This window comes from Akebia trifoliata, chromosome 11 (genome assembly GCF_017979445.1).
Source record: "Akebia trifoliata isolate Shusen 1 chromosome 11, ASM1797944v1, whole genome shotgun sequence".
NCBI classification, from domain to species: Eukaryota; Viridiplantae; Streptophyta; class Magnoliopsida; order Ranunculales; family Lardizabalaceae; genus Akebia; species Akebia trifoliata.
The window spans coordinates 4,360,043-4,376,689 of NC_141385.1; the positions used below are offsets into that span (position 1 = coordinate 4,360,043).

At 36.6% G+C, this 16,647-nt stretch overlaps 1 protein-coding gene across 1 annotated transcript in view; it reads left to right on the plus strand.

Annotated features, from left to right (window-relative positions):
* The first annotated feature begins 382 nt into the window (after positions 1 to 382).
* Positions 383 to 16,647, plus strand: part of LOC147390466 (deneddylase) — a 34,189-nt gene continuing 17,924 nt past the window's right edge. Inside the window, exon 1 of the mRNA XM_086459723.1 lies at positions 383 to 1,066. Within this exon, the coding sequence (XP_086315849.1) occupies positions 893 to 1,066 (174 nt within the window). The 5' untranslated portion in view covers positions 383 to 892. The remainder of the gene's footprint in view (positions 1,067 to 16,647) is intronic.

A 16,647-nucleotide genomic window follows, 5' to 3' on the forward strand; every position in this document is an offset into this window, starting at 1 on the left:
TTAACATTTAACATGTACATTCTTTCGAGATCGAGATGACTCGCTTAAGTCATCTCGATCTTGTTCAACAATGATACAAATATTCAAGGTGTTTCAACATTCACATCATCTCACGAGATAAAAGAGATGTCTTAAACGATATTTTGAAAATCTTGACAGAGTAAACTGAAATTTTGATTAAAAACATTTTTTTTTTTCGAATTTAAATGTTATTATATAAATAAAACATTATTTTATAACTAAATATTTTCTTCTATATCTTATTTTATTAAAAAATTATATATATATAAATCAATCAATGTAAATCGAGTCAAATGAATTGTGTCGTTGACTCATCCGAAACAACTCGGTCTTTTCTATGAACGAGAAGAGACGACGAACCGAGTATTGAAATCATGAGAGGAGAACAAGTTTGTTTGTTTGTAGTTACCAATTACTACGTGTGTTAAAGGCGACACCTCTTAACATCTCCATAGCCCATAGGAGATGCTCTTTGTTGCAAGCTTTTTCTGCGAAAGTGTGAAGCTGCAAATCCCTCTAAAAACCTTCGAAGAAGCCCTAAAATCCCAATCGAATTTAGGGTTTTAGTTCAAAATATCTTCACCATCTTCACTCGTCCTTGCCTCTCCTGCAATCTCCTCCAACCCGATCACTGCCTCTCCCATTCTCCCAATCTCTCTCTCTCTCTCTCTTTTTTTTTTTTCCAAGAAACCCCATAATTTTATTCAGAAAACCCCCCATCAGAATTCCCAAAAAATCGATTTCCATCTCATCTTGTTCTGTCCCAAAAGCACTTCCTTTGACAGAGCAAGAAATCCTCCAATCTATCACTGAATCTGATGGAGACAAAGAGAAGAAGAGCCTACCTGGCATTCCAATTTACGAGAACGACATGGCTCGACTGAATTTGATAGGAGATGTTTCTTTCGAGCAAGCTTTGACTGCTGCTGCTGCTGATGGAGGTGTAGCTGCGGACGAACACATTGTGTCCGGCATTTCTACTATGGTGGTGGAGACGGTTTTCCGGGGCCCATTGGACGAGCACAGCGCAGTCTCAACTAGATTGGTGAGTTAAATTTTACACCTTTGCGGTTACCCATTGAAGAAAATTAGTTTTTATTTATTATTATTATTATTTATTTATTAATGTGTTTGTGTTTCAAATGGTAATTTGCTTAAATTTCCATGTTGGTTGAGACAATACCATTTCATAATTTTCTGGTGACCCATTGAAGAAAAAATAGTTATTTGATTTGTATTTATGTTTCAAATGGTAATTTGCTTAAATTTCAATGTTGGGTGAGACGAACCATTTCATAATTTTTTTGTTACACATTGAAGAAAAAATGGTTATTTAAATGTATTTGCGTTTCAAATGGTAATTTGCTTAAATTTCGAAGTTGGTTGAGATGAACAATTTCATAAAAAAAAATTGGTGAATAAAAAAGCTTTATTTACAGGCGAGCTGACCTAAAACCCCAAAGAAGGAACAAAGCAAACCAACAGAGAACAAGGAACAAAAACTACCCATACGATTACAACCGCAATCCCAGCTCCCCAAGTGGTCTTCAAAAAATTTCCCTCTTGCTTCAATGAACACTGAGCTCCAATGAAACAAAAGACCTAGAATGTTGATGATAACCTCATGGACTTCTTGCTCCTTATTCTTGAACACCTTAGCATTTCTTTCACGCTACAAGCCCCAACAAATGGCAAAGGGTAGGATGGACCATAACTTTCTTTTGAAGGGTGGAAGCCCCCCTCCCCTCCCCGTGACCAACACTAAAAAATGCTCCAAAGCATCCTTGGAATTTGCTCCACAACTCCAAACAAACTGAAAAAAAAAATGAGATCAAAGCAAGGAAGCAGTCGCACAATGGAGAAGGACGTGGCTCACAGATTTCATAATTTTTTGGTTACCCATTTAAGAAAAAGTAGTAATTGAATGTGTTTCAAATGATAATTTCTTGAAGTTGAGACGAACCCAACCAATCACCAAAAGCACCTAGGTGTTAATGTTGTGGTAACACACACTGTAGCCTTTGTTCCACTGTTTGTCGGCTTTCACTTTGGTACCGTCCTCAAGTTCCTTGGTTAGCCCTTTCCTCAGGCTGCCTTGCACAAACACCCTTTGTGCCCACTATGTGACCTTTCACTTTGGTGCTGTTCTTTCTGGGTTCTCAGCTTGCCATTTCCCAGGTTGCTCCTGGTGAGTTTGAACCCAAGACTTGCAACTAATGCACCAAAGGAACATTGTTAATGGGGCGGGAAGTTAAGCACATATTTCTTGGGGGTCATAACATGGGTGTTCGAAACTGTTGCAGGAAAGTGGAGATTTTTTCAATAGTTGTTAACATCTACTTTGGATATCTTAGTCCTGAAAATCTCCCAAAGTTTGGTGTGTGTGTGCGTGCGTGTGTGGGGATATCGAAGCCCATCAGTTGGTGAATTGCCCGTAAAAAACATATATCATATGCCTCCATGTGTTTGGGTTATATTCATGTCCTGAATCCAGCCATCTCTTATTATATCAGCTGTCTGCTATTAGTTTTGCTGTTTGGTTTTAAGGCTTAAACCCGCGCAGTTTTCCTGCACCTTAGGCTGTCACATCACAATGGTATTGGGTCGCCCACATTCGGGCTTCATAAAACTGCTAAAAACTATGGTGGATGACATTTCATCGTTTGCTAGTCCATCTAATTTTCAAAAGGAATCAAGATTTTTAATGAATCCTTGACAGGCTTTTTACATGCCCAATCAGATCTTTGTTAGATGTCCCCCCCCCCCCCCCCCCCCCCCCCCCCCCCCTCAAGTCTCTAATTTTACTTATAATCATCATCATAGTTTTGCTTTATTCAAAATATTGGGTTCGGTAACATGATTACTTTTTATCTAAAATACCTAAACTTAATTGTCTTGACAGTTTATGCCAGCGAGAAAAGTTAAAGAGAAGGCCAGGAAGCTAAGAAATACTCTCCCTAAAGATATGCTGTCCAGCATGCATCTAGAAATATACTTGCCCTGGCATTTAGACAACTAGTCTTGCAGTGTATTTGGAGTTTATAACTGGAATTATTTGCTCCTGGAGCTGAGCGAAGCATGGAAGATCTTGAAAATCCAAGAGAGGTTACATACCCTTCCTTATCTATTATGCTTCTTTTTAATTTTTCAATGTCTACCACTCATTTTCATAATATCATATTGTCCAACCTGCAGGGATCACATGGTACTGATAGGTTCAGTTCTCTTATGCATTTCATATCAGCAGGTCCCGGCGTTCTCTACTCTGAGCTCATCGGATGAACAATTTCTTTCTGTGCTTGCAGAAGATATTTGCATGTCTGTTCTCGATAGCACTGAAATGGATTTCTGTGAGAACTCCTTAGGTACAAGTTCAAACAATATTTTTCGTTGGTTTAAGAAGCCCAGAACGGTTGCGTCGAAGGACTTTTCAGTTGTCATATATAAATTATCTCAAGATGAGATAATTGAAAGTGCTAAGAAGTTTTTGGAAAATTTCAACACGAAGGAAAATTATATTCCAAGAGAAGAGAAAAGGAAGCACCGGTGGTGGACTTCATCAACATATTCAAAATGGGAAAGAATTGGTGGTCCCGAGTTCATTACAGGATTCAAGTTGATGCATATAAATTTGATAATTCTAAGTTTGAAGGGTGGAAGATGTCTGCAGAGAATATGTGGGAAATTCTTTTGACTCACAAACAAATGGTATTTAATCTTTCCTTGCAGCCTTGGCCTTCTACTAGCATTGTATAATGGAGAACTCTAATTCATGTTAAATATTATACAAGTTAATATTACTGGGCTTTTATACAAGTTATTGGCGGACAGAGACTCACAGTTGGCTTTTTAACAAGCATTTTAACGGACCAAAGATATATATATATGGGAAATGTTCAGCACCCTAAGTTTTACCACACACTTTAACAAACGTTTTTTGTCCTACATGGGTTAGAAGTTTTGGAATGAGTTGATTTTTGGTGAGGATGATCTCTATGATTAGAAGATCATCCTCCCCAAAAATCAGCCCATTCCGAAATGTTTAGCCCCATGTTTACACGTTGAAAAATCGTGGACCGTCCATTTTTTGTAAATCAATTTTGATGGGGTTAGAAGTTTTGGAATGAGCTGATTTTTGGTGAGGATGATCTCCTCACCATAGAGATCATCCTCACCAAAAATCAGCTCATTCCGAAACTTCTAACCCATGTAAGACAAAACGCGTTTGTTAAAGTGTGTGGTAAAACTAGGGTGGCGAACGGGACCCTATATATATATATATATATATATATATTATATATATATATATGGGTCCCGTTCGGCACCCGAAGTTTTACCACACACTTTAACAAACGCGTTTTGTCCTACATGGGTTAGAAGTTTCGGAATGAGCTGATTTTTGGTGAGGATGATCTCTATGGTGAGGAGATCATCTTCACCAAAAATCAGCTCATTCCAAAACTTCTAACCCTCTCAAAAATGGTTTACAAAAAATGGACGGTCCACAATTTTTCACTTGTAAACATGGGGCTAAACATTTCATAATGGGCTGATTTTTGGGGAGGATGATCTTCTAATCATAGAGATCATCCTCCCCAAAAATCAGCCCATTCCAAAATGTTTAGCCCCATGTTTACAAGTTGAAAAATCATGGACCGTCCATTTTTTATAAATCATTTTTGATGGGGTTAGAAGTTTTGGAATGAGCTGATTTTTGGTGAGGATGATCTCCTCACCATAGAGATCTTCCTCACCAAAAATCAGCCCATTCCAAAACTTCTAACCCATGTAGGACAAAACGCGTTTGTTAAAGTGTGTGGTAAAACTTAAGGTGCCGAACGGGACCCATATATATATATATATATATGGGGAGCGTTCGCTGGCTAACTTTTTGGCAAACGGATTGGCAAACTTATATGGGTCGTTCGATATTACGCCATCAGACGGCCGCGATTTAATCTCAGCGAAACTTAAATTTATACATATATTTGCAGTGCCATCCTCAAAATATATTCATTTTATTTTGACATCCCTCTTCTCTTTAAACCAAACAGGACAAAACTCTCTGTTCTGTTCGAACAGAACTCCAAACCTTTTCTCTTCGAACTCTCTCTCGCTCTCTCTCTTCTCACTCGCTCTCGTTCTCGTTCTTACTCTCTCATTCTGTCTCGTTCGCTCTCTCTCTCACTCTCTCACTCACTCACTCACTCACTCACGCTGCCTCTCTCACTCTCTCACTCACTCATGCTGCCTCTCTCGCTTAAACCTGATCAAACCCTCTCTCTCTCTCACTGAAACCCTCTCTCTCGCTCTTTCATTCTCTCTCGCTCTCGCTCTCTTCCTCGCTGCGACTACCTCTCTCACTCTATCATTGTGTGTGAAACTCCATCTCTCGCACGAACACGAACACGAACAGGACCCTATTCCTCCCTGCAACTCCATCTCACGAACACGAACGGCTGTTCGTTTAGCCTTCGTCAGGTTAGTAAATGTTCTGAAACATTTGGCTCATACACTAGGGTTTTGTTGAGGTAATGTGTTTAGCTCTTGTTCACAAAGCTAGGTGAGTTTTGTTTTGTTTTGCATTTTAAAATGAGTCTTACGGATCTTGGTTTTAATTTTCTTAAGGATTGTACTTTTGGTTACTACCTCTATTGTTGGTTAGCTGACCGCAAATCTTTGGGATGAGTATGAGGACCTTTGCTGCTGGTTTTGTATGGTCGTCCTATTGTGAAAATGATCTACCATATGGAGCAATAAAAGCATCAATCTTGGTGTGCTTAAGCAGGGTGGTGTAGCTGCATAAAGGCCATCAATAGACATGATATGTGAATTTAGCCCAGGCATGTATCTTGGAATCCCTTCTTGCATAGGCAAGTGTAGGGAAGTTATTAGTATTCAAAAAACAGAAAACATGGAAATTGTCACCTTTGATGAGCCAATGAATGTTGTCTTTTGATGACTGTTTTCCCTCAATTGTGGTCTCCAATTCTTCTTTGTTATGAATGTTCTTGTAATAAATGAAGTTTAAATTTACCTATTTTGATGATCATGTTGTTTTGGTTATAGAACTTTCGAAATTAAGTTTAAATTTACCTAACTGAGCCCTTTTAAGATAACTTTTTTTCTCTGTTGTTTCAGATACAAATCTATGTGGAAAGCTTAATCGCAGAAACAATCATCTTGCTTGTGGAGAGCAGCGATACCATTGATAGTGCAGAAACAATTCAACTAAAGAAGACAATTTTTCTAGACATACTAGTGGAGAGACTTGTGTAGAAGACGATGATGATGGTTCGGTTAGCCATGATCCATAGGATGAGAAATCTTCATGTGTGTTCAGTAACTTTTCAAGATGAGGATGCTTTTGAAGAGCATTCTTAATTTTGGTGCTAAAATTATTTGTAAAGCTAAGGCAGATTGAAAGCGCCCTCGATCCGCGGGGTGCGCGGATCCGCTTTTGACCCTTGAGGTTTGGGAGTCGCCACCTAGTTATTGTGGTCTAGGAACCAACTGACTCTAACATGGATAAAAAGAACTAATCTACCATAAAAAATCTGAATTCGGGGATCAAGTTACGGGGTTGGAAGGTGTAGGCACCAACCCCGCCCGGCCAAAGCCGGTCTCTACTAACTTTCCAAGTAAATTACATTGCTAAAACCTAGATAAAAATAAATATAAAAAAATACATACCTTTCCGATAGCAAGGATTTTGCTCCCTCAGATCTGACAAAAAAAATTCCTTGTACTGTACTCCCTTGCTTCGTTCTGTCTCCGGATTTGACTTCGGATCTCCTAGATCAAGGTATCTCTTTGTTTCTGAATCTGAACTCTTCAAGTTTGTTGCGGATTTAGGGGTGTTTGGAGGGATTTTAGGGGTTTTCTAGACTAAAATTAAAGGGGGGATGTTAGGTAAGGAGTTGGGGCTCCAAAACTAGGGTTTATGGGAGGCTAGGGGAGCTTCTAGACCTACTTCTCTTAGGGTTTATGATTATATACGAAAATAGGGTGTGAGCACCTCTATTTATAGATGTTTTTAGGGGTTGATTTGGATAGAGTTAGTGTTTAATTAGAGATCTTTTAATTAGAGTTGTGTTTTAGTTAGACTTATTTTAGGTAGAATTGTGTTTTAATTAAAATTATTTTAGGTAGAATTGTTTTTAAGTTAGAACTCTCTTATTAGATAGAGTTATTATTTAATTAGAGTTCTATTATGACTTTTGGTCTTATTTGATTGACTTTAATATTTTGACTTTAGTCTTAACTGATTGACTTTTAATATCTTGACTTCAGTCTTGCTTAATTGACTTAATTTTGACTTCAGTCTCACTAATTGACTTTAATACCTTGACTTCAGTTTTGCTTGATTGACTTTAAAATTTTGGAGAACCCCGCTCTAAAATATCTTTAATTCTTTGGACCCCCAAATGGAGGGGTCCTTAAAGAAATATCTCACGAACCCTCAACAATTTTGCTTGAGAGCCCGATTGATCGATTTCTTTGGTTCAAAATTTTAAATTAATTTAATCAATGTTTCACTTTAATTATTTAATATTTTATTTATTAATTTCGAATTTTTTAATTATGAAAATTATGAAATTATCGTTTTGCCCCCGGAGAGGACTTTTCACGTTTTAAGTCGGTTTTTAATGTTCTAGGATGTTTTAGAATCGATTTTTCGTAAGGAATTCAATGAGAATGTTATGTCATTTATGAAAATTTTTATGTGAAATGATTGTGAACTTTATGAGGGGCATTTTTCGTAATTTTGTCAATTCTGTTAAAATTGGTGAAATGATTTATTTGGTTTCGATTTATTATTTTATGTGTTTGAATGGGTTTTCCTAAGCGTAATGTAGGCTCTAGGGTTGTTTTGAGGTTAGGGGTATTTGGTAATTCGGTCAATTTTTAGTGATTTTTATCGTGAAGCTTCTTTTTGGTTTGCAAGATGATGATTTCTATGTTTCTGGGGTCGTATTTACCTAGCGTAGCGTGGTTTCTAAGTTTTGTCAGTTCGAGATACCTCATCCGGATTTCTGAAACATATCTGGTAACAAAATAAAGCAATGGAATACACATCCATCATTGGGAATCATTGCGATCGGGTTGACGAGTTGATTAATCAGGCGGATGCAAAAATGGGGTGTCTACACAGATATAAACTTTATGGATTCTATTGGTTTGAATATCTTTGCAATGTATATTGTGGATTCTATTGGTTTGAATATCGTTTAGTTTGAATATCTTTGCTATGTATATTGCCAAGGGTGTGGTGATCTGCTATGTATATTGCCAAGGGTGTGGTGATCTGTTACTTTACAATTTGTGAAATGAGAATTAAGTTACAACAGGAGCATGTGATTGTGATAGTGGTGATCGATCCATTTTCTTAGCACAATAATGTACGAAGTGGTGCTCAAAAGCATCAATGGGGGAAGATGTTGATTTGGCAACTTTGCAAACTAATCCACCAGTAGCTCCACTTGGTTTGCTAATCTTGATAAAAATTTTCAGCATTGGAGTTCAGAGTATGTGGTCTTTTTTTTCTCTTGTTTAGAAGTAGGTTGGGGGATGCATGGGAATGAATGTACTTTGTTTTTTAGTTGACGTGTAAACAATTATTTGAACTTCAGATTTTGAGATTCTTGAGGCTTTTGAATTGGAATGTAATATAAATGTTAGTTTGAGCTTTAGACTTTATTTATTGATACATGGAATGTTCATGAAATATATATAATCATTATTTATTTCTAGTTTTATTCCAAGTGAAAATGTATATAATTTCACTTATTTCCAGTTCTATGCTTGTTGGTGTTGATATCCCTCTTCTCAAGATATTCTTCATTTATTTATCATTGCATAGGTTACAGGTGTGATGGGTTTTAAATGGGTTTTGCTATGGTTCTTGGTCATTTTAGTGCTCTCTATTGGATAGCTTGGTTTTGAAGAATTTAATGGAGGTTTGGCTTTTGAAGTAGTAGTGATAGTTGCAAATGTAAGCTTTATAACTTAAGTAATAAGCTTAGTATTTTGCTTGTATTATTATAGGAAAGAAGTCTTCATGTTTCATTCCCCAAGGACCATAGACAAACTGAGTCTGGTGATAGATGATTCTTCCTCTTGTAATAAAAGGCATGTAGTTTTTAATGGATTAATGAAAATATTGGTAGTGACCCACAAGAGGGTCCACTAATAGACAATCATAGATGCATGCTTGATCAAGTAGATTGAGAGTCACTATTTAAATGATTCCAACAATGTAGAATTCCCAAGTACTCATGATGTGAACCTGGATTTTAGGTAATCCATTTAATGTGGTTGCTTGCATAGTCACAAAATTATTCACCATATGCAATTTATTCCTATCCACATGCTAGCACCAGCTATCCAAGAATTATGCATACACTTTGATAACTTTAGTAATCTCTACTTTATCAAAAGACCAACTCTATGGTATGATAATACCCATAAAAAAAATGATTTTACATGCTTGTTGTAGCCATGTTTGAGTATACTAGGCTTGGTTAAGCTATTTAAGTAGGGTCACTTCTAATTTGCGCTTTATTATAAATAAGGATATGAACAAATTGAAGAAAATTCGTCAATAAAATCTAGAAAGAAATCAAAGGGCACAATGCTGGAAAGGTGGTTGGCTCTAGAACATTAGATTTCAGAAAGTGAAAAGTTATCACACATCTTTTTCTGTATAGAAAGTCCTAAAATGGGTTTCTATTTGATGATACTCTCACATGGCCCTGAAGTATCTTGGAAACTCGATAACTTGAGCTGTATATAAGAACAACATCTTATCTTCATATAATAAAATAGCGATATAAAAGGTGGAAAAAAGAAGACTTAATACGAAAAATACTAATAAAAGGAAACACCATGATGCAATAGCAAAGAAGTCAAAATGAAGCAACACCATAAGAACATTCAAGTAAAATCAATTCATCCTAGCAGAAATAAGATTCCCATGGTATGCTAGCTCTACACTTAGAATGAGATGATTTCTTAATACTAAAAGTGGTGATGAAATTGCTAGATATCTAGTAGAACCAGGCGTATGGTATGGGTTGCAGCAGCACTTCACAACCTCTAGAGAGACGATTTTGGATTCAAGAACTCAAAAAAAAAAAAAAAATTGACAGATTGAATTCGTAAGTTCATGTTGAACATTTTTATTTGATTCAATAGGTACCTGAAAAAACATTACAAAAATGATTCAATATACAAAAAGAGTTGCCTGTACATACAATATGTCTCATTTACAATTCTTATTCAATACATAAGGCATGTTTTACTCATGCAATGGCCAAAAGAGCACAAGACTTCATACAATTGCAAACATTTGATCTGGATGACATGTTCCACACTCCTGCTCTAGTACCCCCCTTGCTTCTTCAAACAACTCAACAGCCTCATCAATCTTGTACACTTGTACACAAGCCAATCCCATCTGATTCAGTACAACCCCAAAGAATGCTGATTTCCTCTCTCCAATGGCTCTAAGCTTTGCTACAACACTCTCAAAAGAGCTCCGAGCCTCTTCATATCATCCAACCATGTAAAACATCACACCCATCAGTACTTTTATCCCTACAATCGTGCGTCGCTGCCCCGATGTGTCTTCCAACAATTTCATTGCCTTTTGTAAGAGCTTCAATGCTTCCTCGAGCTCATTCATAGATGGCGCATAAAAGGTGGGTTGAGTAGAAATCCTAACCATGTAAGAGGCCAAAATTAAAGCATTTTAGTCCATCCTCTCTAGTAATACAAAGCATGTTAAAGTATGGGATATCTTTTACTTTGGGGCTAGTCTGATTGGACTGATGGAAAATGTAATACATCGAAATGTAATACAATACACCATTCAAAACCTATATATTTTCTAAGTATGCAAGGATTGAAAGTCTAAGTTGGAGGAACATTATTTAAACATCTAATGTAAACCAAACCCATTTTAGCTTCAACATTAAATTTACTAAATTGACTAAGATTCATGGAATTGCTTTGAAGAAGCTTAGTTTGATTGAATCATTTTGCTTCTACAAAGCTTCAAACAAGAATGTACATGAGAAAAATAGTGTACTAGAGAAGCTTTTACGTAGAATAGTTCAAGAACGATACTCACCCAGCTTTTGTTTTGTAATGAAACCACCAATGTGCAATGTTGAAAACAAGAATATCAACTCCTTTCCATCTCGAAGTGCTCCTATCAATGGTGTCAATTCTCAGAGTTGGTACTTGCTTCTGTCTTAATCTTGCCTTACTCTCGTGAACTAAGAAATGAGTGGCATCGTATTCAACTGTACACTTAAAGTCCTACAAAAAACCCCTCGAGAATCAAATATTTGTGCAGATCCAATATACGATTAAGAAATGAACAAGTTTTCACAGAACTACCACAAATTTGAAACTGTAATTTCCCTTCTCTTTAGTGATCCTTCGACCATGGGACTCAGAAACGCACTTCGGATCCTTGATGGGTCCTCTCAATAAACACAATATGGATTCCCATTGGTCGCTGTTAATTGAATCACCAACAAAAACCAGTCTCTTCCTCTAATCCTTCAATCAATCCAGCATTTTTTATGCATTGAACCTAAAATATATCCAATTTCCAACTCATCAAAATTTTTCTTTTGTAATTTTCAAACTGAATCAGAGTTAAAGAACAAGGATAACATGCAAACTTCACAATTTCACATCTACATGAGATTCAATCAATTTAATATTTCTAAGATTAAGTAACAAAGATAACAAAGAATCAAGTGGAGTAGGAAAACATGCAAACTTCACAATTTCACATCTACATGAGATTTAATAAAATTAATATTTCTAAGATTAAGTAAATAAAATAAAATAAAATAACACTATACACCTTCAGCTTATGATATTCTTCTTGGCCTCTCAAGCTGTGACATCTTTAAGAGCCTCTTGGGCATCAATTTCTCGAACAATTTAAAGCCCTCATCAACCAAACCCCTTTGTTTATTGATTGTTACAAGCTGCCACTCTCCAGGTTTCCATTTTCTTTGTCATCATGGCTGGAACGATAGTGGGAGGGTCCCGTTCGTGTTCGTGTTCGTGCGAGAGAGAATGAAAGAGCGAGAGAGAGGGTTTCAGTGCGAGGGTTTCAGCGTGAGTGAGTGAGAGAGAGAGAGAGAGAGAGAGAGAGAGAGAGAGAGAGAGAGAGAGAGAGAGAGAGAGAGAGAGAGCGAGCGAGAGAGAATGATGAGAGCGAGAGCGAGAGCAAGTGAGAGAGAGGCAGATGAGAGAGAGGTTGAGAGCGAGTGAAGAGTTTGAAGAGAGAAAGAGAACAGAGAGTTATGTTCTCTCTGGTTTAAAGAGGAGAGGGAGGAAGCACGAAATAAACAATTGTTAAGGGATGGCGTTGTAAATATGTATATTTGTATTATAACGTGTGAGATTAAATCACGTCCATTCGATGTCGTTAGATCCAACGCACCCAAAAAGTTTGCCAATCCGTTTGCCAAAAAGTTAGCCAGCGAACGCTCCCCTATATATATATATATGGGAAATGTTCAGCACCCTAAGTTTTACCACACACTTTAACAAACGTTTTTTGTCCTACATGGGTTGGAAGTTTTGGAATGAGCTGATTTTTGGTGAGGATGATCTCTATGATTAGAGATCATCCTCCCCAAAAATCAGCCCATTCCGAAATGTTTAGCCCCATGTTTACACGTTGAAAAATCGTGGACCGTCCATTTTTTGTGTATCAATTTTGATGGGGTTAGAAGTTTTGGAATGAGCTGATTTTTGGTGAGGATGATCTTCTCACCATAGAGATCATCCTCACCAAAAATCAGCTCATTCCGAAACTTCTAACCCATGTAAGACAAAACGCGTTTGTTAAAGTGTGTGGTAAAACTAAGGGTGGCGAACGGGACCCTATATATATAAGGTCCCGTTCGGCACCCTAAGTTTTACCACACATTTTAACAAACGCGTTTGTCCTACATGGGTTAGAAGTTTCGGAATGGGCTGCTTTTTGGTGAGGATGATCTCTATGGTGAGGAGATCATCCTCACCAAAAATCAGCTCATTCCAAAACTTCTAACCCCATCAAAAATGATTTACAAAAAATGGACGGTCCACGATTTTTCAACTTGTAAACATGGGGCTAAACATTTCGGAATGGGCTGATTTTTGGGGAGGATGATCTTCTAATCATAGAGATCATTCTCACCAAAAATCAGCCCATTCCAAAACTTCTAACCCATGTAGGAAAAAAAACGTTTGTTAAAGTGTGTGGTAAAACTTAGGGTGCTGAACATTTCCCATATATATATAGGGAAATATTCAGCACCCTAAGTTTTACCACACACTTTAACAAACGTTTTTTGTCCTACATGGGTTAGAAGTTTTGGAATGGGCTGATTTTTGGTGAGGATGATCTCTATGATTAGAAGATCATCCTCCTCAAAAATCAGCCCATTCTGAAATGTTTAGCCCCATGTTTACACGTTGAAAAATCGTAGACCGTCCATTTTTTGTAAACCATTTTTAATGGGGTTAGAAGTTTTGGAATGAGCTGATTTTTGGTGAGGATGATCTCCTCACCATAGAGATCATCCTCACCAAAAATCAGTCCATTCCAAAACTTCTAACCCATGTAGGACAAAACACGTTTGTTAAAGTGTGTGGTAATGCTTAGGGTGTTGAACAGGACCCATATATATATATATATGGGAAATGTTCAGCACCCTAAGCATTACCACACACTTTAACAAACGTTTTTTGTCCTACATGGGTTAGAAGTTTTGGAATGGGCTGATTTTTGGTGAGGATGATCTCTATGATTAGCAGATCATCCTCCCCAAAAAATCAGCCCATTCCGAAATGTTTAGCCCCATGTTTACATGTTGAAAAATCGTATACCGTCAATTTTTTGTAAACCATTTTTGATGGGGCTAGAAGTTTTGGAATGAGCTGATTTTTGGTGAGGATGATCTCCTCACCATAGAGATCATCCTCACCAAAAATCAGCTCATTCCGAAACTTCTAACCCATGTAAGACAAAACGCGTTTGTTATATATAGGGTCCCGTTCGGCACCCTAAGTTTTACCACACACTTTAACAAACGTTTTTTGTCTTACATGGGTTAGAAGTTTTGGAATGGGCTGATTTTTGGTGAGGATGATCTCTATGATTAGAAGATCATCCTCCCCAAAAATCAGCCCATTCCGAAATATTTAGCCCCATGTTTACAAGTTGAAAAATCGTGGACGTCCATTTTTTGTAAATCATTTTTGATGGGGTTAAAAGTTTTGAAATGAGCTGATTTTTGGTGAGGATGATCTCCTCACCATAGAGATCATCCTCACCAAAAATCAGCCCATTCCGAAACTTCTAACCCATGTAGGACAAAACGCGTTTGTTAAAGTGTGTGGTAAAACTTAGGGTGCCGAACGGGACCCATATATATATATATATAGGGTCGCGTTATTACGACCCCCTTTGCGACACACCTTTTTGTCTTATATGGGCAAAAATGTTTGGAATGGGCTGATTTTTTTTTGAGGATGATCTCTGTGATGAGGGGATCATCCTGGCAAAAAATCATCCCATTCCAAAACTTCTAACCCCATCAAAATTGATTTACAAAAATTGGACGGTCTATAATTTTTCAACAAAAATCGGACGGTCTAGAAGTTTTGGAATGGGATGATTTTTTGCCAGGATGATCCCCTCACCATAGAGATCATCCTCATAAAAAATCAGCCCATTCCAAACATTTTTGCCCATATAAGACAAAAAGGTGTGTCGCAAAGGGGGTCGTAATAACGTGACCCATATATATATATATATATTTATAGAAAATTACTAAAGGACCCTAGCCGGGATTTCTTTCTAATTACTCCCTGAGTTTTGGGCGGTTGCTTGATAAGTCATTTAGTAAAACTTTATTTTCTTAATGGTCCTTCAACCCCATGGCAGGTTATAATATTTTGAAATACCTAAATTACCCTTTTTCATCTTCTTCACATGCTTAGATTTTTCAACCACGATTCCAATCATTTTCAACGATTTTTAATCGTGAATGACGAATGAAAATGATACACTTCTAATTTTGAATATTTAAATGTATTTTTTGATTTATTGCAATGATTTAAAATAAAAAATGAAGAACGAAAACGAGATTCAAAAAATATATACATACACACATAATGGTTAGCTTGCCACTTTTTATTCATTATCGAGTTCAACATTTTTATTGTCAAGCTCCCAAATATTATTTATTATCGACCTCACCAAAATTTATTTATTGTTGAACTCACCAATTTTATTTATTGTCGAGCTCACCACTTTTTATTGTTGAGTTCAACAATTTAAAAAAAAATGTCAAACTTGACAATAAAAATGTTGAACCCAAAAATAGAAAGTGTTGAGCTTAACGCTAGTAAATTCCACCCGTCTTCATTTTTCAAGTTTTTTTGACTAAAATACATGAAAAGATTGACTCATCTTGATGCTTGATTTTTCTTTCAAGTTCTTTTTGAAATTTTTATTTTTTTTTCTTCTTGGTGATGTATTTATGTTAAAAAAAATAATTGAGAAGAGAGAGAGAGAGATAAGTAGAAAGTTTGGTAGAGTTTTAGGTTGAGGGGAGGGAATTTATATAGAGTTTGGGGTAAAATGATTCAACCATAAAAACAAATGAAAGTAACATTCTTTTTGTTTTGTTATTCTTTTAAAATTTTCAATTGTATGAGGGTTGAAATGGAATTTACCTTAGAATTTTAGGAGATTGATTGTGATAATATGAGTATTTTTTTAATGGAGAGATGATAAGGATTTAGAACAAGGTGGTAGAGGTAAGGTGTAGACTAGGGTAGTGGGTGTATTGTAGTAGTAACATATGGCATAGGTAGGTTAGGTTTGGGAGGTTGATTGTAGTAGTGACATGTGTCCACTTAAATGAATATGTGCCTAGGAATTGGGTTAGGGCTCAACTTTAGGATTTGGGCTTGGATTACGATTTGGATGGGTTTAATCTTTAAAAAAAGGTTTATGGATGAATCAAGCTTAGGAATTGGGTACGGACTTCTTGGCAAAGTCCATGGGTCTTGTGCGTGCTTCCTTAAACCAAATCCATCTTTCGCGTGTTTTCTTGATATCTCAGATTTGATCCAAACAAAATGGGGTGTCTACAATCTCTATGGTGAGGAGATCATCTCACAATAACAAGTCCAATCTGAAACTTTCAACCCCATCAAAAGTGATTTAGAGTGGTGGATTGTCAATTTTTTATCGTTAATTTGTAAACCACTTTTGATGGGTTATAAGTTTTAGATTGGGCAAATTTTTTGTGAGGATAATCTCGTCACCATATAAATCATTCACAAAAAAATTCAAACCAATCCGAAACTTTTAAGCCTATAGGATAAATTTTGTCTCCCAAACTTTTTATATATATATATATATATATATATGAGGGAGATCCAGAAGATCTCAAATATACATACAACCATGGTATATATAAAAAGAAATCATTTCTACCATATTGAAGGAGGATCTGACCATGGTTCAACTAATTTGATAAGTTTTTGGTCCCAACTCAACCTTAAAACACTAATTTAAAAAAAAAAATTTAT